At 58.2% G+C, this 23,152-nt stretch overlaps 1 protein-coding gene and 1 long non-coding RNA gene across 3 annotated transcripts in view; one reads left to right on the forward strand and one right to left on the reverse strand.

Annotated features, from left to right (window-relative positions):
- Positions 1-801: 801 nt before the first annotated feature.
- The window catches only part of ATP2C2 (ATPase secretory pathway Ca2+ transporting 2), a gene marked incomplete at its 5' end in the record, with an annotated part of 61,024 nt that continues 38,673 nt past the window's right edge, over positions 802-23,152 (reverse strand). For both annotated transcript variants that reach the window (XM_080829140.1, XM_080829139.1), the window contains 17 exons: positions 802-3,444; positions 4,632-4,773; positions 4,889-4,987; positions 6,768-6,915; positions 8,153-8,269; positions 8,359-8,427; positions 9,573-9,739; positions 10,631-10,681; positions 10,775-10,868; positions 11,557-11,731; positions 12,926-13,082; positions 15,048-15,149; positions 15,811-15,900; positions 16,747-16,848; positions 17,575-17,672; positions 17,764-17,888; positions 21,463-21,529. In XM_080829140.1, the coding sequence (XP_080685266.1) occupies positions 3,326-3,444; positions 4,632-4,773; positions 4,889-4,987; positions 6,768-6,915; positions 8,153-8,269; positions 8,359-8,427; positions 9,573-9,739; positions 10,631-10,681; positions 10,775-10,868; positions 11,557-11,731; positions 12,926-13,082; positions 15,048-15,149; positions 15,811-15,900; positions 16,747-16,848; positions 17,575-17,672; positions 17,764-17,888; positions 21,463-21,529 (1,922 nt within the window). In that variant the 3' untranslated portion in view covers positions 802-3,325. The remainder of the gene's footprint in view (positions 3,445-4,631; positions 4,774-4,888; positions 4,988-6,767; positions 6,916-8,152; positions 8,270-8,358; positions 8,428-9,572; positions 9,740-10,630; positions 10,682-10,774; positions 10,869-11,556; positions 11,732-12,925; positions 13,083-15,047; positions 15,150-15,810; positions 15,901-16,746; positions 16,849-17,574; positions 17,673-17,763; positions 17,889-21,462; positions 21,530-23,152) is intronic.
- LOC308358748 lies at positions 4,797-14,972 on the forward strand. The gene is made up of 5 exons (XR_013968334.1): positions 4,797-4,937; positions 5,341-5,508; positions 5,700-5,838; positions 6,902-7,034; positions 11,169-14,972. It is a non-coding gene; the product is annotated as an uncharacterized lncRNA (long non-coding RNA).

Genomic DNA, 23,152 nt, shown 5'->3' on the forward strand with positions numbered 1-23,152 from the left:
AGTGTTGATTAAGTGCAGTGAAGGTGCGGCGTGCTGTCGGTTTCGGGTGTGCGACGCAGTGGTCCCGCGCCGCTGTACATGCCTTTGTGCCCATCACCTGCTCCCCGCGTCGCCCACCGCCTCCCCTCTGGTAACCGTCAGTGTGTTCTCTATGGTAAGAGTCTGTTTTTGGTTTGTCTGTGTTTCTCCTTGTTCATTTGCTTTGTTTCTGAGATGGCACGTAGGAGCAGAACCGTTCCGCATCTGTCTGTCTCTTATTTCACTTCACATTATACTTGCTGGGACCGTGTTTCTGCAGATGGCGAGTGCTGCTCCTTTTTTAAGATTTTATTTGTTTATTAGAGAAGGAGTATGGTGGAGGGACAGGGAGACCCCCCCGCTGAGCAGGGAGCCCAACACGGGCTCAATCCCAGGACCCCGGGATCATGACCTGAGCTGAAGGCAGACGCTTCACCAGCTGAGCCACCCAGGCGCCCTAAGACCTCATTCTTTTTATAGCTGGGTAATGGTCTCGGGGTGCCTGGGTGGCTCATTCGGTTAAGTGTCCCAACTCTTGATTTCAGCTTAGATCATGTTCTTAGGCTGGGGAGATCGAGCCCCCCATCGGGCCCCGTGCTGGGTGAGGAGCCTGCTTTAGATGCCCGCGCTCTTTCCTTCTGTGCCCTCCCAACCCCCTCCCGTGGACGTAAGTACGCACACGCGCTCACTCTCTCCCAAAAAGTGGGGGGCAAGTTCTCATTCTCTCTATGGCTGAGTGATACTCCTTTGGGATGTATACCACATTTTCCGTGTCCACTCATCTGTGGATGGACCAGGGGCTGCTTTCGCGTTTTGGCCATTATAAATAATGCTGCAATAAACACGGGGGCAAATACCTTTTTGAATTAGTGTTTTCATTTTCATTGGTTCCTCAGAAAGTTAAAACTAGAATTACCATAGGAGCCAGTAATTCCACTACGACATATTTACTGTTTCTCTTATCTTTTAGGGATGGCCTCGCGGGGTCATGTCTAAGAACTCTGCCGAATCCTAGATCCCAAAGACTTTTCCCCTCTTTTTCTTCTGGGTTTTCATCTGTGGCTCACTTTGAGTTCGTTTTTGTGGACGGCAGAGCTTGAGCCAAGGGTGGCTTTCTCGGTTGTTCCGACGCCATTTATTGAAATGATGATGTTTTCTTCATTGACTTGCTTTCGGATTGGTGTCCAATCCAAGGAAATCCAAGATTTCCTTTTTGGGGGAACGGTTTAAACTACGTCACTGACCTTAGAAGTCTGGGGACTAATCAGATCACTGCATAGTAACGTGTTGCCGTAGTCTGTGGTTTTCACGGAATTGGCTTATTTAATTTGTTGAATTTCTGTGCCCGAGGTTCTCAGGATTTCTGCTGGAGTATCGTCAGGGAGCCGTCGTGATCAGCCACCGTCCTTCCCAACATGAGCCATCTGTCTTTTTCCTTTGGCTAACCCTCTAGCAAGACTGGCCATTGTATTGGTATCTTTGAGGAACTAGTTTTTGATATGATTTTTGTCCAAAATCAAAAATCTTGGACTCCCCTGCTTTCTGCTGTTTCCTGTTTTTATTTTGGTCACTGTCCCTCCGCTGCTGACGGGTACGTGTTCTAGAAATGGGAGTCAAGCTCAGTTGTTTCAGAGGTGTTCAGGTCTGCTGCATTTTGGTGAAAAGATGGCTTACATTTGCGTGGAATCTGATTTATGCATTTTACTGTATGGTCAGCAGTTGGGGTCTTGGGTAGCAAGATCTCACCTGTCCCTGCTAGTTGTTGTTATTTTATCTTTTACGTGGACAGTCTACCGGGGGGCTGTTCTGTATGGCATTTTATTTAGGGATTTCTGGATGGTTGTAAAGACTAAGTACCTTTTGAAGCTGTTACTGCAAGGATCAGTCAACCCTGGTTCTTCTTGATGATTTAAGGGGCAGCACGGTGCTGGGAGGGGCCCCTGAATCCAACCCCGGTGTGCCCCAGGCTGTGGGGGTGGCCGGAGTCGGCCTGCCCCGCTCAGGAGTTAGCAGGGCTGGGCAGCTGCTGGGTGGCCATCACCCCTGCCTGAATGGCTTCCTCTCCAGGCCGCCCCCTCGATCATCTTTGCAGTGGGATGGCACCCGTGCGTCTCCGCATTTAGCTCTGGTGTCACTAGTGGGGGTCATGGCAGGGTGGGGGGAGGATAGTGACCCCAGGCCATGCATCTTCCTTCTGAGGAATCTGAACTTTGCCTGGGAGCTGCAGGGGTCCACTCTGACCTCCCTCCCCGTGGTCTGGCCCAGGCATCACCACCCCAGGCGGCTGGTTACTTTTCTCTAGTTGGGCAGGCTCTGGTGCCCAGCTGTTTGACCAAGTACCTGTCTAGCTGTTCCCATGAGAGATTCTTTAGGTGTGCTCAGCATTCCAGTCCGTTGGCTTTGGATCACGGAGGTGGCCTCCAGAACGTGGTGACGCACATCTAATCAGTTGAAGGATTAAAAGAAAGGCCTGGAATGCGGAGAAGGAAGGAGGCCCTGTCGGTGCGCTCCGGAGCTGCCAGCCCTCACAGTCCGGTGAGCCGGCCTCTTATGACAGGTCTGTGTCCCTCCCTCTCCTATCCTAATCCCTGGCGGCAGGGGGTGCTGGGGACAGCGGTGGCTCCTTTCACAGGCGCTGCTCCTCCGTGGCTGCTTCCTGCCTGGCTCCCGCCCTCCCCACTCCACTGTCTTTACCCAAAGTCCTGGGGCCCGTCCTCAGGCAGCTGGGAGGTGCTCCGGGTCCTGGGGCTGGAGGTGAAGGCCCTTTACTGTTCCCCTTCAAAGAATGGGTCTGGCTCATGCCGCTCAGGGTGGGACCGTGGGTCACCCCAGACGTGGTCATGAAAAACGGGCTTTGTGGGTTTCCAGAAGTGGCATCAGATTTCCCGTCTGGCTGCTTGGAGGGAGAAGGTGGACCAGGCATGGGCGCAGCTTCTACAAAATGCCTCAGATCCCCCTCCTGAGGGTTGAGTTGATGGAGGGAGGTGGCCCTCGGGCGACCGGAAGCTCCGGCCCCGGGGCTGGAGCCCTGATCTTCCTCACCCGGGAGCTGCGGGGACACGCTCCGGAGCCGGCTGTGGTTCATACAAATCACCGTGATTTAATAAATAGCGAGGTGTTTCCGGGCGCTCTGCTCGGGGCCCGTCCCGGGGGGCAGAGACGGGGACGGACGCAGGCCCGGGCTGGCCAAGCCGAGGGAGAGGCCCAGCGCTCCGTGTCCTGGCAGTGTCCCTCTGGCGAGGGGCCGGGGGAAGGGCCACAGTCCCGTCAAATAGAGATGATTTAGGATTTCACACAGCTGGGTCCCCTAGATGTGATCTGGGTGAGTCTGGGCTTTCCTGGCTCTGGAGAAGAATTTTTCACAGAGTTTGAGGAGCTCAGACACGATGAACACAGACGAGGCCAGTCCGGTTAAAAGCAGCAAATCTGCCGGAAGGGGGAGGAAGAAAGGAGTCAGCACAGGTTGAACCCCTCCCGCAGGCCTGTGCCCCGAAGGGGGGCTGCCAGCCAGCTCACGGGAGCCTCAGCCCGGAGCGCCCCTCCCTCCCTTTTTGTCTTCAGTCACAGGGACCGCGGAGGCGAGGTCAGAGCCAGCTGCACGCAGACCGCCCGCTCCTTCCAGGTGCTCCCGGGCTGGGGCGGGGTGTGGCACCCACTCGAGCTGGCAGAGGACCCTGACCCTCCTCCCAGCCATCCCGAGGGCAGACACCCCGACCCCGGCTCCGGGCTCCCAGGGCGGCCCACCCTGACTCGTTCCAGTGGGTCAGTCCCTAGAGCCGCCCCTGGCCCCATGGTGTCTCACTGTCCGAATCTTCCCTGGGTCCCTGTTGCCAATAACTCAGCACAAACACGGGGCCCCAGGAGCCTTCAGCTTTGGTAAAGCTGACGTAGTTCCCTGCAGAGAGGACCGGCCGTTAAAGTTCTTACTTCTTGTCTGCAGCCGTAGGGCACTGGGTGGGGACCCACACGGACCCCGCTGTTAGATCTTGGGGAAAAGCGAGCAGACGGTCCCCAGTCTGGCCCAAGGGGTCCAGGGCTCTTGTGTCCCCCACCTCCGACCTGACCGTGTTCTGACCCAGGGACGTGTCAAAGCCGCAGCTCAGACCTTCTCCTGACCGTCCCCCTCTCCCATTTGTGTTCACAGTCATCTCAGCTGCAGGCAGAGGCGCACAGGTTACTCTGGGCGTCTTACAGAGAGCTCGGACCTGCGGTCAGCCTGGGCGGAGACCAGGACAGGGCTGCTCAGGCGGGGGACGGCCGCGGGCCTCAGTTCCGGTCTTTTCCAGCAAGAGCTACTAGGCAGCTTGCTCCCTGTCGTGAGGTGGGTGGGCGTCCGGGACACACCAGCCCACTGCCAGTGGGGCGGACGGAGCCCAGACTCGCCCACCGTGGCGCAGCCCCCCCGCCCTTGCCGTCTCTGCCGTGTGTGCTCGGAGCCGCCCGCCTGGGGACAGGGGGCCAGGAGGCCACGTCCCCTCCTGCCTTCGGTGGTCCTCACGGGGGAGGTACCACTTCTCTGGTTCCCTCAATATTCTGTCGCCCTCCCCCTCGGGCCCCCCGAGTGTGCAGGCAGATGGGGGCGGAGACAGGTGCCCGTCCTCACGGCCACGCACCGAGAGCGCCCAGGTTCTCCGTCTGGAAGACCTTCTGCAGGGGCGGGATGTAGATCACGGCCAGCTGCCCCAGAACGGACCCCAGCACCGAGTACAGGAACATGCGGTTCCGGAGAAAACCGATCTCAACGATCAGCTTGGTCTGCAGGAGGGGGAGGACACTTTGTCGGCTCAGCGGCTCAGCGCTTCTCACTGCTTCTCACTGAGAACAGCCCAGGGTCCTGAAGGGCCGGGAGGGAGCACAGCCCGGGGCTCACCTGAGAGCGGCAGGTCAAGGCGTTGAAGAGGTCGAAGAACACAAAGCAGGTGAAGGTCATGGTTGTGGTGCGTGGGGTGCTGGCCTTGTCTGCGGGGGTCTGGAACACAGAGGCACGGGAGGAGGGGGTCCGGGAAGGCCGTGCACTTCCCACAATGAACTTGACTTTCACCAAGAGCCAGAGGCTGCAGCAGCTCCAGGGTGGGCCTGACCCCCCCACCCCCACGCCCCCCTCACCAGCAGCCGGGAGCAGCTTTCTTGGGAACTGACCAGGACCTCCCCCTCGGGCTGGAGGCAGCTGCTGTTACAGGGGACACGTGGCTCAGACCCACCCCCCCACCCAAGCCAGCCTCGGCCGCCGGAGCGGCCAACAGCCCATCCTCGGGAACTTGGCTGCCCCTCCACACTGGAGCCGAAACCTTGCACAGATAAAGGGAATGTTCCTTTCTCCAGCAGGTGACCCTGCAGCGTGGGAGGTGACATTGCTACAGCCGCACCCACGGAGCAGAAGGTCCCAGAAGAAGGGAGGGGATGGAGACCGTCCCGGCTCTGGTGTGGCTGCTGGGACGTGAGGCAGAGCTCACTCCCCTCGACATCTCCGGGCTGGGCCTGGAGCCGCAGGTGAGAGGGACTCATGTTCGCACCCGAACTTCCCCCTGCCCGGGGGAGGTGGCGATAAGCCCGTCCTGCCTGGGCTTTGCACAGAACCCTGGTCCAGCAAATGAGCCTCCTGGGGGTGGGGGCGGGTACAGTGAGTTAGAGCCTGACTCTGGAGTCCTGGTGGGCACCCAGGAGTCTGCGTTTCCCTCCAGGTCCCGGAGTGGTGGAGGCTGCTGTTGGGGACCCTGTGCTCAGGACCCCTGTGCGAGTCCTGGAGGGCCTGGGTCCCCTTCCCCGCCAGGGGGTGCACACAGGCTGCATGAGGTAGAGAATCACCGCCTTCCCTGGCAGGTGAGAATTTGGGGAAAAACAAGGCGTGGGGGAAGGCTCGGAAAAACGGAGAATCTATAGGGACCCAGTGTCCCGTCCCCCTTGGTGCATGTGGCACCTGCCTGGTTCTCCAGTCAGAGCACTGCACCAAAAGGGGACCGGTAAGTTCCCACAAGTGATTGTCTCCAGGGAACAAACGTCCCATCCTTCCTTCCTAGGAAATTTCACATTGTTTCCGGGACGGAAAACTGCCTCAGGTCCCATTTATTTTTATTTTTTTTAAATTTTATTTATTTATTTATTTATTTTAGATTTTATTTACTTATTTGACAGAGAGATCACAAGCAGGCAGAGAGAGAGAGAGGAGGAAGCAGGCGCTCCGACGAGCAGAGAGCCCGATGCGGGGCTCGATCCCAGGACCCTGAAATCATGACCTGAGCCGAAGGCAGAGGCTCAACCCACTGAGCCACCCAGGCGCCCCTATTTTTTTTTTTTTTAAGATTTTATTTATTTGTCAGAGAGAGAGAGAGCTCGAGCACAGGGAGACAGAGTGGCAGGCAGAGGCAGAGGGAGAAGCAGGCTCCCTGCCAAGCAAGGAGCCCGATGTGGGACTCGATCCCAGGACGCTGGGATCATGACCTGAGCCGAAGGCAGCCGCTTAACCAACGGAGCCACCCAGGCGTCCCCTCAGGTCCCCTTTAGAGTGAACTCTCATTTCTGGTCCATGCCTGGGCGGCCTCCTGTCCTTCGACCTGCCCCCCAGCCCCCCCGTGAGGTCCTGATCCCCTGCCTTCCCTCTAGGACGGCCCCCTGTACGCCTACGCGTGTCTCCCCTGTTGGAGGCTGAGCCCCACGGCCGGGCAGGGACCGTCCACACCCATGGCCCTGAGTCTCCCCGATCAGGGGCTTAGCAAATAGTGGCGTAGTGAGTCCGTGAGGACCGGCCTCACCTCTTTCCAGAAGACGAAGAGTGTCCCGCTGATGATGACGGCTGCCGACAGGAGGGTCTTGAGGGTGAGGGCTCTACTGAGGATGGTGTCCTTGACGTTCCTCGGTGGCTGCTGCAGGGCGTCTCTGTCCACAGGCTCCACCCCCAAGCTGCTCGGAACACGACACGGGCGCCCGGACGTAAACCACTGAGAAGGGACACTTCAGCCAGCCCGGCAGAGGCCGAACAAGCACGTCTGAGGCAGAGCTCGAAACTTCCAGGCCCTCCGGTCAGCTCCCCGGGCACCACCGGCTGGGAGGTCGGGGAGCTGGGAGGTGGGGGGCCCAGCCCCTCCAGGCCGTCCACCCAAGCCCGGGCCAGTCCTGCGCTCACAGGGACTTCTCTGATCTGTTAGCCTCCCTTCGCATCCTCTGTCCCCTCCCTAACTGCCAGCCCCTTCCACGGTGACCCCTGCCCCCAGCCTGGGCCCCACGGGCAACCCTTCCCTCCACCATCCCTAAGCACCGTGAAGGAAGACCTCCCCCAGAACCGGCCACACCACGGTCCTGGAACCACCCCGGGTCCCCTCTCGTGCTCAGGTAACGTCCATCACAAGGGGACGCCCCAGTGGGCTGGAGAAACGGGATCCAGGCCCCGCCCACCACAGAGCCCCCAGTGACGGAGGGACACCTGCCTCCCGGGGACTGTGAAACAGCGGTTTTGGGGCTAGACCAGCAGGAGGCAGTGCGGGGGGCACTGAGGAGTAAGTGGGCTTGGGGGGCCCCTTCACTGCTGGCCCCATTCCCCGCATATCGAAGAGGTGCCCCCCCGCCGGGCACGGGGGACCGAGTAGGGCTCTTGCCCTTGGCGGCTGTAACCGGTGACACCAAGTGAACGTTGGTAGCGGAGCGCGTGTCGGATGCGGTCCGGCGGAACAGCGCGCTGTGCGCTAGAGGTGGTCCTTCGGCACCTTTCAGCCCACCTGATGCTCCCTTCTCAGCCAGCCAGCGACTCGCTGACCGGCTGCTGTGTGCCAAGTGCCGTTCTATGAGCCGGGGAGACTGCCGGGAACATCACAAACCTTGTCCAAGGGGAGCTGGATCGGAATCAGATAAGCAAGGACGAGGACATACGTGTATATTTTCTCCTCCGGGCAAAAACAAAGCAGGGTACGGTGATTGAGAGCCAGGAGGCTGCTGTTAGGGTAATCAGGGAGGACTTCTGGAGGTGGTGACCTCACAAGCGGCACAGAGCCTTGGAGCTGCGCAGGAGCGTCCCTCACGGACCCTGGCTGCCCAGGCAGGTGCTTCCTCCCCTGCACCGCAGTCAACTTCTCTGGGACTCCTGGGGACAGTGACTGCACCCACAGTCCGGGGCGCAGTTCTGGCCGCCCGCCCGGCGCCTCACCTCTGCGCCGGTGGCCCGTCCATGATGATGTTGATCCACAGGATCTGCATGGCGTTGAGGGGGCTGGGCAGGTTGCACACGGTGGACAGAGTGATGAGGCTCAAGGCCGAGATGCTCCTGCGGGAAACACACGGGACGGTCGACGGCGGCTCACCGGACGCGTGCGCAGCACCTGCCGCCCCTGGGGGCTGCGGGCCTTGACTTACGTGCTCAGCTGGAACCGGACAAAGTTTTTGATGTTGTGAAAAATCCCTTTGCCTTCCTCTACCGCATTCCTGCGAGAGAGAAAGCGTTCATTCACGATGGTGTCAGCAGGGATGGCCTCATGCTTGGGTGCCCCTTCCTGTTTTGCTGCTCAAGGACATGCCCGCGGAGGACGACGATGCCCTGATCGGCACCAGCAGGCGCTGGGGACTGGCCCGTGAGCCACGATCTCCCTTCTGCCCGCAAACTGGGTTACTCTCCCGCCCGAGCCTGGGACTCCAGAAGCAACAAACCCACCTCGGGGAGTCCCACAAGGGGCCCAGCAAAACCGACCAAACCCAGACCTGCCCCTGAGCCGCTGGGGCGTGGCAGCGGGGAGAACTGGGAAACTGAAAACATCATCTATTGTATTTCTAGAAAACTCTGCAGAAGTCCTTTAAAAAAACAATCTAGAGGCATGAATGGAGAAAAGCACCCAACCTTTTTTTCTATTGAAGTTTTTTGCAAAAGTGAAAATGACAGATTTACTTATTAACTGCCTCTGTGACCCCTCCCCCCCCGCCCCCGCACCACGGGGGAAGGACACTGGGATTGCTATGGTGAATCCATTTGTAAAGAAAAGATTCCTTCTGCGAAGTCCGAAATCACAGCCAACTTCAGTCTTTGTTCAGATCCTTGATATTTTCTCCCACCCCCAATGACTTCAGTTTACTTAGGAGGAAAGACTTCATTAGAATGAATCAAAATTAGATCTAGAGGGCAGGCAGTTTTTTTTTTTTTTTTAAAGAAACAAAAAAGTGAAGGAAACAGGTGCTTTGTCATCCTGGCAGCTGGAGCTCACACGCTCCTGAAGCGTCCGTGTCGGCACGAGCACGACCCCAGACTCAAACCGCACGTTTAGCACTACGGGGGGAGCATCTCCGGGTCTGGCCTCCTCGTGCTCCCGCTCTCGCTGTTGGTCTAGGACTTCCCCCAAATGTGCGGCAGAGACCGCACGGGCACGCGCCTCTGTCTGTGAGCACCCGGTTCTGGCTTTCCCTCCGCTGCACCCTCGGGCTACAAAAGGGTTTGCTCGCATGTGTCTGCAGCACCCCCCGCCCCGGGTGCTGTGTGAGCCGGGGACACCCGTCTCCCTAGCACGACGGATCCCCAGGGTGGGCAGGTGGTTACCCCATGCATTTCTGCCCCTAAAAACCCCACCTGCGGAGCAACTCACATGATGGCTGAGAAGTCATCGTTCACCAGGACCATGTTGGCGGCCTCTTTGCTAACATCTGTCCCCGTCTGCCCCATGGCGATCCCGATGTCCGCAGACTTGAGGGCGACAGCGTCATTCACCCCGTCCCCTGTCATGGCCACAATCGCCCCGCATTCCTGCAAAGCCTTTGGAAAAAAGAGGCGAGTGGAGGCTGCAGCCCTTCCAGAACCTTCCTTCGCTCTGGATGTTCTGCCTCTCCCCCCGCATGGCCAACAGCAGAGGCCCCCTCTGGAGTCAGCTGGCCAGACTCTGAGTCCCAGCTGCGCCGGCACCCCTGTGGGAGCTCGGCAGGCCCTGAACCTCTGAGACTCAGCTTCTCCATCTGCAGAGTGGGGACAACCGTCCCTCCTCTGTGAGAGCCACACTACGACCGCGGGTGTCGGGCTCCCTCTCCACTAACAAAGACCGAACATTCACCCCTGAAACCACGTGGCGGCCAGTAAGTCTTCATGTTTGCTCTTAGGAATACGGCGCATGCAGACTTGCTCCCTAGAACTAACCCCGCCGCCAAGAGCATCGAGGATCAAACAGCCCCGGCTACAGAGCACATCTTCGGATGCACACACGTGGGAGGCCAGCACTGCAGCGGGGTCCCCCTCCCCGCGCGGGCAGCAGACCGTGTCCGCTCCGCTGGGCATCTGCGGTGGGCTGGGCACTGCGCCGGGCACTCCAGGGCGTGGCCTCCTCTGTTCCTCTCACCGGCCTTGTCACCAGCTGATGACATTCATACTACCCTCCCCCCCATTTACAGATGGGGAAACTGAGGCCTGGAGGTAACTAACGAGAATAACGCCAAAGATCACTCGGCTAACGGGCCAGCTGCTTTTTCTTTCTCCCTCTGCACCACCCCGTTCCGGCTCCTGTTTTCAGTGTACGTGGCCAAGGTGCCCCTGTGCTCCTACCCCGGTTTGGGGATGGCCTAGGCTCCCGGCAGCTCGGGCCCTGGACCACCCTGAGCAGAGCCCCCGCCACCGTCCCGGACTGGCCCTGACGGACCCACGAGGCTCCCAGCTCACCTTTATGATTTTGAGCTTGTGCTTCGGGCTGGTCCTGAAGAAGACAGACACCTGGGTACAGGGGCACAGAAGAGCAGAGTCCGTGAACTTGGAGCTAAAACGCTCCCTCCTCCCTGCGGCGAGACCCCCCCGGGAGGACCCCACCTTCCCGACGCAGTCCGCCAGCTCTTCCTGCTCCATATTTTCCACCTCGTCCCCGGACATGGCCTGCAGCTGCCCGTTGCACAGGCCGATGTGCCTTCCTGCGGGGGCGGAGAAGCCGGCTGAGCGCTGGCCCCCGAGCCTGAGGCCGCTCCCACGCCGCCCCCACCCGCACCTGCCTGACCCCAGTCCCTGCCTGGGCCACACAAGGATGGCTGCCGCCCACCGTGCACCTGCCGTGTCACGGAATTAACCGGCAACAGAGGGCTTGTGATCCCTGCTTTAAAGCCAAGGAAAGGGAGGGAAGGGGCTCTCCCAAGGTCGCGGAGCGGGTGACGGGTGATGCCGGAACCAGATGTGGTTTTGTCTGATTCTGGACTCTCTGATCTTTTCACAGGCCGGGGGTCTTGAGACAGAGCGGGGAGCACAGCAAGGTGTGACCCTCATTCCGGCAGCAAGTGTAATTAATGACAGGAAGGGTGCGGCTGGCCCTCTGCAGGTGAAGAGCCTGGAGGTCAGAGTGGCTCAGTGACTTGCCAAGGACTCACGGCTGGTGGCAGGAGCCACCCCAGAAGTGAACATGGGAATGACGCTGCCTGGGACGAGGACGTAAGCTCTCGAGGACGAAAGCCCCCGGGCCACAGGACGTTGACAGCGGACACAAAGGCTCTCCCCCTTCGGAGGACCTGCCCACGTTTTAGGGCCAACCCTCTGAAGGCGGAGCGGTGGTCCTCGAAGCTCACGGTCACCGTGTGCCGACCTGACGTGCCGCCCGCCCTGCCCACTGACCTATGGCGGAGGCGGTCTCCGGGCCGTCGCCTGTGATCATCTTCACCGACACGCCCGACTGACTGAGCAAACGCACGGCCTCCTTCACGCCAGCCCTTGGAGGGTCGATGATGCCGACGAGCCCCAGAAAAGTCACGCTCCCCAACTCGGGCCCAGAAGCCAGGGCCAGCACTGAGGAGAGACCAAGAGGCACAGAAGGTCCACCAGGGGCCAAGGGGACCACGGAGTCCCCCGTCAGCCCGGCCCCTCTGCGTCCCAGATCCTCCTCGCCTGCGCAGGGCTCCCCGGGGCTCGGCCGGCCCGCGCGGGGCAGCAGCTGTGCACGGCTGGCCCCGAGACAGAAACAGAGGCAAGCTGACCCGCAGAAAGTGAGACTTTTGTCCGCTGGTGGCGTCAAGCCCAGCCTCGCCCCAGCGAGAGAGGCGGGAAGGAGAGCTGCGAGCGGGGGCCGTGGCACGCTCCCAGCAGCTCTTCGGGCTCTGCTCTCGCCGCCTGCCCTTTCCGGGGAGCGGCGGCGGCGGGGGCAGAACACGTGCAGGAGGGCACTGCGGGTGACAGGCTCCGGCTGCTGGCTCGTCCTGGCCTGGACCCCTGAGCGCCAGGGCCCCTGGAGCGGGCACGGGGGAGCTGACCTTCCTTTCTCCCCTCCCTGATGCCGGAGGGGGCCGTGGCCCTGAGCCGGGGGAGCGGGTGCCATTGCTCCATTTCCCAGAGCTGCCCTCCCCGCCCTGCCCGTCCCGTCTCAGCAGACCAGGGCGTCCTCGCCTTCCCGGCCCGTCAGCAGGCCGCTCGCGATTTACCGTGTCCGCTTCCTGAAGGGAAAAACCCAGGCCCCCGGCACCCAGCCCAAAGCTTCCTCTCCCGAGAGAGAAGACGAGGGTTGCAGAGTGTTTTTAAATACTTTCTCTGACACGGGACAGGCTCACAGATGCCGCTCTGGGAAACGTGAGCTTGAACGTTCAGCTCGCCAGGGAAGGCGTTGTCCCGGGTACGGAAAATTGGAAACGGCCGAGGAATGAAATGTCTGCCTCGATTTTAAAAAGCTTTGGGTTTTCCTGACGGTGCGCAATGAGCAAGATGACCAACCCGGAAATTCAGTGTTTCTGGTGCGCCTCATTCTTCTGTCTCCGAAACGTCAGGAGGGACGCACCCGAGCTGCGTCTGGACTAAGGGGTGTCGTTTGATGGGGGGGGGTCTGCCTGTTTCTCATCTGCCCATTAGTTGCACGCTTGCTTTCCTCCCATCACACACTGCCCGGTGGCCGTCCTGCTCCGTGCCCTTACCAAGAACCCTGCATTAGTGCCCTTGAAAAGTCAGTGTCGCCCTTGAACTTAAGTCTCGGGGCTGGGGACTGAAGGTACTGACCGCGCAGGCCGAGGGTCCCCATCTTCTTCTCCTCCTGCTGGTAGAAGCCTCGCTGTTGGGGTGTCAGCGGCAGAGGGATGCCCCCATTGTTGTATGTGGTGCAGTAATTAATCACCTCTTCGAAGGCCCCCTTCATGAAGTAAATGTCCTCCTGGTCCTTGGAAAAGAAAAGAACGCTCCCGTCATTGGATGCCTCGGCTCTCGGTGACCGTCCTCTCCTGCCCCCGGAGAGGCTGCCGGCGGGGCTGTTTTCTCGTGGAGCGTCCCACTCGCCAGCACAGGACAGGCTGGATAAATGAGGGGAAAGCCCGGCAACGGGACACCACCCAGCCCATGAAAGGATCGAGGCGGATCTTCGACCCGCACCCGCCTTTCTGACGTCCCCTGCTGATGTCACGGACGGCATCCCGGGCATGTCGAGAACCGCTCGTAGCCCAGGCACCATCACGCCCGTGCGTCAGGGACTGAGCGCTGGTGTCTCTGCTTAACGGCGGGTGCGGTTCCTGTTCTGTTTGCTGCCACACGGGGCTCACTAAAGGGACCCGAACAAACCCCCAGCCGTCTTCTGCGGACTTCAGCTCTGGCTGCTGTGGACGGTAGCTTGGCGCAGAAGGCGCGGTGCCACTGTGGGTGACACTCTGTCCCCGGCGTGAGCACAGAGCCTGCATGCCGATGCCGGACCGGAATGAGCTTGTGTGAATGGATACGGGAAGGTTTCTGAGACCTCACCGTAGGGGGAAAACAGCAAATTACAAACACTATCTCCAGCATGACCTGGTTTTAAAACCACCCCGTATGTTGCTGTGTGCCTGTTTAGGACCTGGAATATTCCATCCCGGACTGCTGGGGGGAGGTGATGGGTCAGGAGAGAGGAGCAGAATTGTAAGGACCTCTCATTTTTAAAGTCACATTTCCTTCATTTATTTCAATGAGATTATAATACCATTGTCTTTGGGGAGAAAAAAAAAGATTTGAAGGCATTAAAGCATTTAAAAAACCTGTAACCCCTTTTAAGCAGGAAGGAGTCACGTGCCCATCTGCTCACGGCAGAGGCCTGGAATGCGCTGGCCACGCCGCCCCCCACCCTGAACAACAGAGGAGACGTCTCCCAAGAGCAAGATGTGAATGTTCCGGAAAGCGCAGGAGAGGCGTAAAGGGCTGGAGAAAAAGGTGGAAGACGACACCGAAAACTTAGGGGAAAAAACCAAACCTCAAAGCCTTTTATCTGAAAATCTGAAAAGCTACAGAAGGTTAAAAAAGAAAAAGAGGGGAAAAGGAGTCAGCTGTCATCCCCACACAGGGACAGCCGTGAGGGGTTTGCTGTATGTTCTGGCCACTCAGAGCAAGGGCACACACACACGTGTCCATGTGCACACGTGTGATGCCAACCGTGCTGGGTGCTGGGACGCACCTCCTGATCCCCCTTCGGGAAGGAAAGACTGTCCCTGCCTGGTGACGATCAACAGTGCTCGTACCTGTAAAGAACTCAGCACCAGAGTGTGGAAAAAGGACCCCAGGTTAGCAAGGGGGTCACTGTCAGCGGTGGGAGCGTTTGTCAAAATGCCCTGCAAATGCAGCTTCCTGGCTCTACTCCCGATCTTTTCAAAGATTGTGTGTGTGTGTGTGTGTGTGTGTGTGTGTGTGTACCTGAGAGACGGAGATTGCGAGCTGGGGGAGGTGCAGAGGGGAACGGAGAGGGAGGCGAAGAAATCTCAAGCAGACTCCACGCGGGGCTCAGAGCCGGACACGGGGCTCGATCTCACGACCCTGAGCTCACGATCTGAGCCAAAACCCAGAGTCAAACGCTCAACCCGGGAACCACCCAGGGTGCCCCACACTCCTGATATTTCTGACTCTGAGGTTCTGGGTGGTGCCTGAGAATCTGCATTTTACACGAATTCCCGGGGGATCCTGGTGGCCCAGGACCCCCACTTGGAGAACTACTGTTTTAGGAAAAGATCTCGGAGAACCCACGATAAAGCTCTACTTGCAGTCACCCGTATTTTCACGGATTTCAAACTTCGTAGAAGCTGGGAGCTTCAGCTCTCCTCCCTGGTGCCTCCATTCTCCTCGCTTTGGGGTGCGGGAGGGAGGGCGGGAAGGGGCAGAGAAGCAAACTCACCTCGTTCTTGGGGCTGCATTGTACTGCCATCCATTTCTGCTCCGAACTGAATGGAATCTCTTTTTTTCTCACGTATGAATCTTTAATATCACTTAAGTCCATCTAGGGTGGTAACACACGGGCTTCCGGTGAGTCATGCTAAACGCGTCTCTATGCAAAGCTCCGTCCCCTCAAATGATTCATGATTCAGACTGTGACCGGCAGGGGAGAATCCAAGCAGAGAAGGGCCATTTGCTTTCAAATGAAAATCCCATTGGGAGAAGAAAGGTCTCCTTTCTCTCATTCAGGGACAGAACCAGCTTGGTCTTTGGGAACAGTTTCTGGTGTCCCGCCCCACTGCCCACCCTTTTGGCAGTGGGGACAGTCATTCTGCCCGTGGCACTGGGCGCTCCATGGGGGCATTTCTGCCAAGTCGCAGACCCAGGGTCTGACCTCGGAGCCCTGCAACCAGTCGAATGCACTCATAGCAAGGGGTCTTCCTGGAGGGGGCTTGGGGCCCACGAGGTGGCTTGCACTCCTCTGTCTGTCCCCCCAGCACTTCCCTGGGGTCTGAGCTATGGGGCACAGGGATTGCCAGGAAGGGTGGCACAGAGAATGTTTCAGAACCACAGGGCATGTCAGTGACTGCCTGAGGACGTTTGGGGCCACTCTCCCGTTATTACTAAGCTTCCCCATTCCTCATCTGCTCAGACATGAGCTCAAATTCTGTCTCTAGTTCAGCCCCAAGTGCAAGAAGTCCCGGCGCAGACGGTCAGGTCCCTACCTTCATGGCCAGCGCGATCAGCGCGCCCTCCGTGGGCTGTCCCATCACGGCGTTCTTTCTGATGACGGCGTTGTTGGCCACGCAGCCTGCCTGAAAGGAGGGGGGATTTCTGAATGTCTGTAGTTCACATTTGGAACTGGCACCCCTTGGGGTCCTGGGCTCCCAGTCACACACTGAAGGCTGGGCCCATTTTGGGGGCGGGGCTGACGTGGGGCCAAGGGACAGGGTTTACTCTTCAAAATACATCAGAGTCCCCGCCCTTCCACTGTCAATCTTCACTGAACGCTGGGGGCTGGTCGGCACGAGGCCCTCGTAAGGCAGTATCAGGGGGGCGGGGAGGTGGATGGGTACGGGTGTCCGCGGGGGGTGACGAAGTGTCCTGAAATTAGATGCAGCGGTGGCTGCAAACTTCGAGAAGGGACTAAAACCACTGACCCCTACGCTTCAAGGGGGTGAATTCTGTGCTGCAGAACTTGATGTTTCAACTAAAAATGATAATTTAAAAAAAGAACGGAAATAAACACAAAGAGAGCGTGGAGGGTGGGTCCCGGCTCCCTCCCTCACTGCGGGTGACCCCAGGCGCTCTCATCACTTCTACGAGCCCGAGACCACGTCTGGATTCGGGCCTCGGAGGGCACCGGCATGCGGGCGGGCCGAGGGCGGCTGATGCTGCTCTGATGAGTGACGAGACCGGGCTCGCTGTCGCACATTGGCTGAGCACCTTCTCCAGCAGGCGTCTCGGGGAAGCCCCTCCAGCAGGCGGGGAGGACAGAGGCTCTAGCTCGCTTCTCCCCTCATGTCTTCACCTGTTACGGGGACACCTGTCCCCTGGAGTGTGGCCCCGGTGTCACCCAGACCCAGCTGGCGCTCTCCTCAAGCAAGTCCCGTCCGCTCCTCTTCACGGCGTGTCACCGCCGCGGGGCCCCTGACACTCACCTCCACCAGCCTCCCCACCGAGACGTTGCTGAACCGCTTCAGGACTTCCTTTGAGGGTAAGAGACAGACGGTCCCGTCGCCGTTATACCCAACTCCGCTGACCTGCGGGGTGAAGCCACAGGGACGATGTCACCGTGTGTGGTAAGACAATCCCCCCATTGTCCCATCATCTCTCTCCTGGGGGAGCCACCCCAGGGACAGAATCCTATGCACGAACAAGACGTCAAGCATGAAGATGTCCCCGGCACGTGCACCAACAGAGGGAGGCAAACCTGCCCTCAGGCAGCCGGAGGGCGGATATATAAGCCTTTGCAGTGCCCGCGATCTGACACGACCACGCGGCCCTGGGACGGGAGCACCAAGGGAGCCAGGACAGACGACAGGTAAACCGAAGGGCATGGCAGCCAGCCAGCCAAACTCTGTTTACAAAAACAGGCGCTGGCCTACGAGATGTCACTGCTGACACCTTTGCCTGCAAGTTCTGCAGGACACAAGACCGCACGTTCAGGGAGCTTACAACTGGGCCAGAGCCACAGGGGAGAGACTGGAAAAACCCAAAAGGGACCGTCATGGTTCATTTATCACAGGCGGTTACGGGCAACTGTTTCTTTGCTTCTGCGGTACGTAATGAGCTTATTATTACAAGACAATGGCCAAAATTATGAAGTCGGCTCCCTTAACTCAGTCATAGCCCTTGCTGCTGTCGGTAGCAAGGAAACTGGACAGTAACTCATTTTTGTTTCTTCCTTGTTGCTTCCTAGAAGGTTCCGTGTACTTTTAGAAAGGAAACGGTCTGTCTGGCACCGTGCACGGCGGCCCGGGGCTCACCTCAGCATGGAGCCCATCGGATGTCACCAGCTGGGTGACGGTCATCTCATTGGCGGTCAGAGTCCCCGTCTTATCCGAACAGATGACATTGCAGCAACCTAGCACGAGACAACCCCAGGTCGGACACCCTGGCCGAGCCACCACCCCTTCCATCCCACGTACAAGATCCCAACCAGTGGAGTCCCTCACCCAGGGTCTCCACGATGGGTAACTTCTTCACGATGACACGCTTCTTGGCCATGCGCAGCACTCCCAGGACCAGCGTAACCGTGACGACGATGGGCAGCCCCTCGGGAATGGCGGCCACAGCCAGGCTGGATCAAAAGGCCAGACGGGTCACCTTTAACATAAGCACTGAAGGATGACATGAACCCCAGCTGGGGTCGCCAACGGTTTGACCCAGTGCGGCATGACTCTCGTGTCCCCAATGTCCCCATCTAGTCTCTGTTCCCAATCCCATGATGCACCTGTCTCCTCCGGCATCCACGGCTCTGAGTTCTCCTGTGGCAAAACCCTGCTCCTGGGAATGGGCCTCCCCTATCAGACATCCACACTTTAGCACAAATTAGCCTCTCAGTTGTTTTGCCCCTTTAAGCACTTGTGCACTTAAATTACTGTCACTTATTAAAGAGAAAGGTCTTTGGATCCTTTGAAAGGAATTTCCAGATTAGGCAGTAAGTGGGAAGTGGAATTTTTTGGTTCAGAGGTCCTCTGAGTCCCCTGAATTTCACTTTTCACTGGTTTAGTTGTTTAGACACTTGCTGGTAAGGGAGCCAGACAAGGAAACCAAGGTTGAAGCAGGTGGTGACAAAGCTGTGCCTTTGACTATTGTAGCAAAGCTGTTTGGGTCCTGTTCATTTCATTATTATCCCTCCAACTCTTTCTGTCCCGTGGGACCACACCCTCCCACTGCCAGGGCTGACTGGATCAGAAGAGAACACGTGACCCCAGCTGGACCAGTGAGCTGCTCTCTTGGGAATTTGAATTGGGGTACAGAGGGTGGATCCCTTCTCGTGGGCAGTGTGTCAACAGGTGATGGGACATTAAGGAGGGGTTCTTTTTGCCTCAAATCTGGCTCCAGAACTTCATGGTAGACTGGCTCCCCATTCCACACCCGCAGGCGTGGATGAGGCAAAGGGCTGGTGTGGGGCTCCCGGCTGACTTCGGGCCAGCGGGGGAGGCAGAAGAGGTTTGGGGCCAGACTGGAGAGGTTTGGTGTCTCAGTGCAGAGCTGTGGGGGAGTGTCACCAGCCACACCCCACCACAGCTCACCCTCTGCATCAGGATATCCAGCAAAGCCCAGTAGGCACTCAGCAAATATTTGCTGGACAAACAGGGAGGAGTGAATTCAGGCACACCCCCAGTTCCATGGGTTCAGTTCCAGCCCCCTGCAATAAAGCGACCGTCCCAGTAAAGCAACTGAACAAACCTTTTGGTCCCCAGTGCCCATAAACGTTATGTTTACACGGTACTGCCCTCTATCAAGTGTGCAAGACCACCGTGTCTAAAAACCCAACGTGTGTCACTTAATTTAGAAATACTTTATTGCTAAAAAATGCTGACAATCACCCGGGCTGCCAGTACCCCCTGTCACCGATCACAGATCGCCATAAAAACATAACAATGAGAAACTTTCAGATATTACGAGAGTTACCAAAATACGACACAGAGATGTGAAATGACCTAATTCTCTTGGGGAAAACGGCCCAGCGGACGTGCTCAACAGAGGCGTGCGACAGACCTTGATGTTGTGAAAAATATAAGATGCAGATCTTTTGTGCTTTGCAGAAGCACAAAAACACGGGAGAGGCCTGCGCACGTACAGCGAGGGGCCAGAGCCACGACGGCCCCACCCGCGCGCGGCGAGCGTTCCACGGGCTTGCTTCAGCGTCAGAGAGCCTGGCCGCGCCGCACGTGGCTGTCCTACTTCATCAAAGCTAAGACATGGCGGATGGTCAAGGGCGCCATTGCCTGTGTACCGCTCAGAAGGTAAAAAATGCTGCCAATTAATTAAGCACGCGGTGCTCTCTTATCTCCTCGTTTGTAAGAAGCAGCCTGACCTCAGAGACGTGAAAGCGTGAGAAAAGAAAGCGTGACTTAGAATCAAAGAAACACGGTATGTGAACGGTGGCCCTCTTCTCCGCAAACAATGGAGCATTCAAGGGCAAGTTATATGAAATGAACCAAGATTACTGAATTTGGTCAAGGGACTGTGCCCAGTTTCTATGGGGACAGCAAGAAGGCTTCCTAGGTTTTATGGCACAGGCTGACAAGACTAGCTGAGCAAACATTTGCAGAAGGCTGGGACGAGGACCTTTCCCCCCATAGCGTGGGCAGGGCCTTTCTGCATGTACTTGGATGCTTGCATAATAATAAAAAATTAATCCACAAACTAATAAAGATTAGCACGGACCCGGAAAAGCGAGTATACTTTGGATCATCTTGGATGTCACCTGAGGCAGAGGGAATTAGGATAAAGTGTTTAAAAGAACAATTCTCGTGTTACTTCTTTTCGAGAATCTCTTCCTTACTAGCTCTCCAGCCGTTTCTACCTTCTGACCCAGAGCCTTTGAGCTGCTGACGCCACTAAGAATCTTCATCTTTTCAAAGTCACAAGGGAAACGGACAGAGGAAATTTCCTCTGAACGGCCAGCACACCACGGATCTAGTGGGAAAAGTGAGAGGGAAGGGACTCGGAGACCGGGAACCAGGAGGGACCAGCAAATGGCCCTGCGGAGGGCAGGCAGGGATGGACACGGGGGCCTTTTCTGTTATTTACTTGGAAATACCGAATAGTTGTCTTGACTCATAGAACTTTCCATGGTTTCTAAGATGGGGATGGAATGCGCCATTATTTGGGGGAGGTTCTTAGGTGTCATGGCTTCCCAGTGTTCCTGTTCTGGGAGTCGTCCCCCCCACCCTCCCCCCAAGGGCTCAGGCTCCTCTGTCCCTCCGCCACCACACCTGCCTCTGAAGGCTAAGTCACCTGAGCACTCCTGTCAGGGGCTCAGCCTGCTTCCCTGGCCCTGCCTCTTGCGGGAGCCCCAACTGGGTTACCACTTAGAGCGGCATCAGCACCCCAGGGAGCTTGTCCGGAATGCAGAGTGTCAGCGCCCACCCCAGACCCGCCAAGGCAGGGCACCGGCGACTGCTGCTGAACAAGCTTTCCCCAGGACCCTTCCGTCCTCAGCCTAATGTCGGGGACGGCGCATCTCCAATGACCCACTCTTCCAGGATGCCTGTCCTGGCCTCGAACCCCACACTCCACCGCGCAGCCGGCTGCCCACGCCCCCTGAGCCCTCTGTGGGCTGCAGCCAGCTAGGGCTCACAGCCCTGTCACCTCCTGTGTCTACGTCAAGAACGGGCAACGCATTTCCAAAAGAATAGTAGTGATGGTCCAGCATGTCGTCTGGAGGGCTCTGATGGCATTATTCAGAATCAGGAGGAAAGGGGCCATCACCGGCTTGCTATGTGTCCCCTAACGGACTCCACTGTGTGGTTGTGCTCATGGAGCCCAGCCAGTCCCTCCTGGTGTCCCCAGACGCCCACAGCTCAGTCCCACCGCCCGCCATGGTGGCACGCTCCCCGCCGAACCCCCTTCCCGCCTTCTCCAGCAGGCTCCGCCTCGTCTCCGCTCCCGCCGCGGCCACCTTCCCGGGACAGGGCTCTCCCCGCCTCCCTTTCACTCTCTCTGCAGTTGCTTCCTTCGTAGCCTTGACTGTGAGTTGTGATTTGATCAACGTTCACTTGACCCGTTCACACGTACTTTCCCCCCCAGCCCGCAAACTCTGATTTGGCTCCCAACAAACCCAGGGCCGGGGTCCCGCTCCCCCACCTGCCCACCCTCCCCGCCGCCCTGGCGAGAGCAGGTCAGTGCAGCGCCCTTACCTGACCCCGATCGTGAACATGCCAAGGAGCTGCTTGCCCTGCAGCCAGCCGGTGAACATGATCAAGCCTGGGAAAGCGACAAGAAGTGTGTCACGCACGCCGGCATGCGCACGCACGCACGCAGCTGTGTGTGTCTCCTCAGACACGCAGCTGCGTTTCAAACGCCTTCCCTGAGAAGAGTTCCGGGAACGTGTGCACAGACAACACGTAAGAACCTCAAGTATCAGACCCACTCTCCTGTCTCTCTTTGAGACCGGCCCCTCCGCCAAAAAGAATGCTTCCGCTTTTTTAGGCAAGGACCAAGCCAGTTCAAGTTCAAGAAGGAAGCGATCAGCCATCCACCAGTTAGTTCCTCTCGGGCTGTTTGCGAATGTTTACAGGTGACTCCCCCACTCTCCCCGGGTGCGCCATGAGCGGGGACGCCCCCCACGCTGCGCGATGTGGCAGATGCCAGCGGCTCCCGGGATGGGCAGATGGCCCCGGGGCCTCCAGGACTGTGCCCTGCCGTGTTCTCCATCAAACAAATTCCCCTTTCCCTTTCCTCCCTCAGCATTTACCCAGTGGTTCCTAACAGCAGGCACAGTGCCAGGCCCAGGACACGCGGACCCTTCCAGAGAGGGACCCTCAGGTCGGAGAAGGCCCGGGAGTCATGCTGGGACCCAGGAAAACATGTGGGACGTTCTGGCAATGGGGGAAAGTTTCCATATCTGTCAGGCGGGGATAGGGCCTGTGTGTTCCTGGAGGAGCTGTTTCAGGATTTAAGAGGCAACCGTCCACTCGAAGGCTCAGCACTGCTCCCAGCCCACAGCTAACGACTGGGTGGGAGGGGTGGCTAGCGGCTGTCACCGGTGTGGTGGGAGGAGGTGGGAAGGTGGGTGGGGTCACCTGTTGAGGCTCGGAGGACTTGCCGACTAATGGCAGCTTCAGGTCCGAGGGAACCGGGAGCCAGGGCAGCCCGTGCGCTGGGTGGCAGTGGTGTGTGCACGTGTGTAGGGGGGGTGCGTGTTGCGGGGGGTGACAAGATCTGATTTGTTAGCTACCTTTTTTATATGCAGCAATTAGCAGCGGTAGGCAGATGACATGTCGGCTGGAACCCCAGTGAATCCAGACGTAGAGACTGGAGGGGCAACTCTATCAGAAACGGGTGGGTGCTGACCCTGCGGCCCTGGACGCCGGGCCCCGCGCCTGCCCACAGGGCCCCCAAGGGCTGGTGCAGCACGTCGCTTCCCAAACTCACACTCTGTGACTTTAATCCACGGGCAGCTGCAAAGTGGCCCCGTGGAGGGTATTTACAGCACGGAGCCTGGCAAACGCTCCTCTCCTGGGAAAGCTGGTTCTCAAGCACGGACCAGCCCGCCACGTCTCCCCTGCATCTCCCCTGTGGGCCCTGCAGGGATCGACGGAACCCCGTTCCAAAACGCCCACCCTCCTGGAACAGCTCTTAAAGTATCTATTAAGGGTGCCTGGAGGGCTCAGTGAAGCATCTGCCTTCAGCTCAGGTCATGATCCTGGGGTCCTGGGATTGAGCCCCGCATCTGGCTCCCTGCTCAGTGGGGAGCCTGCTTCTCCCTCTCCCTCTACCCCTCCCTCTGCTCATGTGCACTCTCTCTCAAAGAAACAAATAAAATCTTTAAAAAAAAGAAAGAAAGAAAAAGAATACTCTTGGCTTGTGGGCTAGACAAAATCAGGT

Source organism: Martes martes, assembly GCF_963455335.1.
Source record: "Martes martes genome assembly, chromosome: 17".
NCBI lineage: Eukaryota > Metazoa > Chordata > Mammalia > Carnivora > Mustelidae > Martes > Martes martes.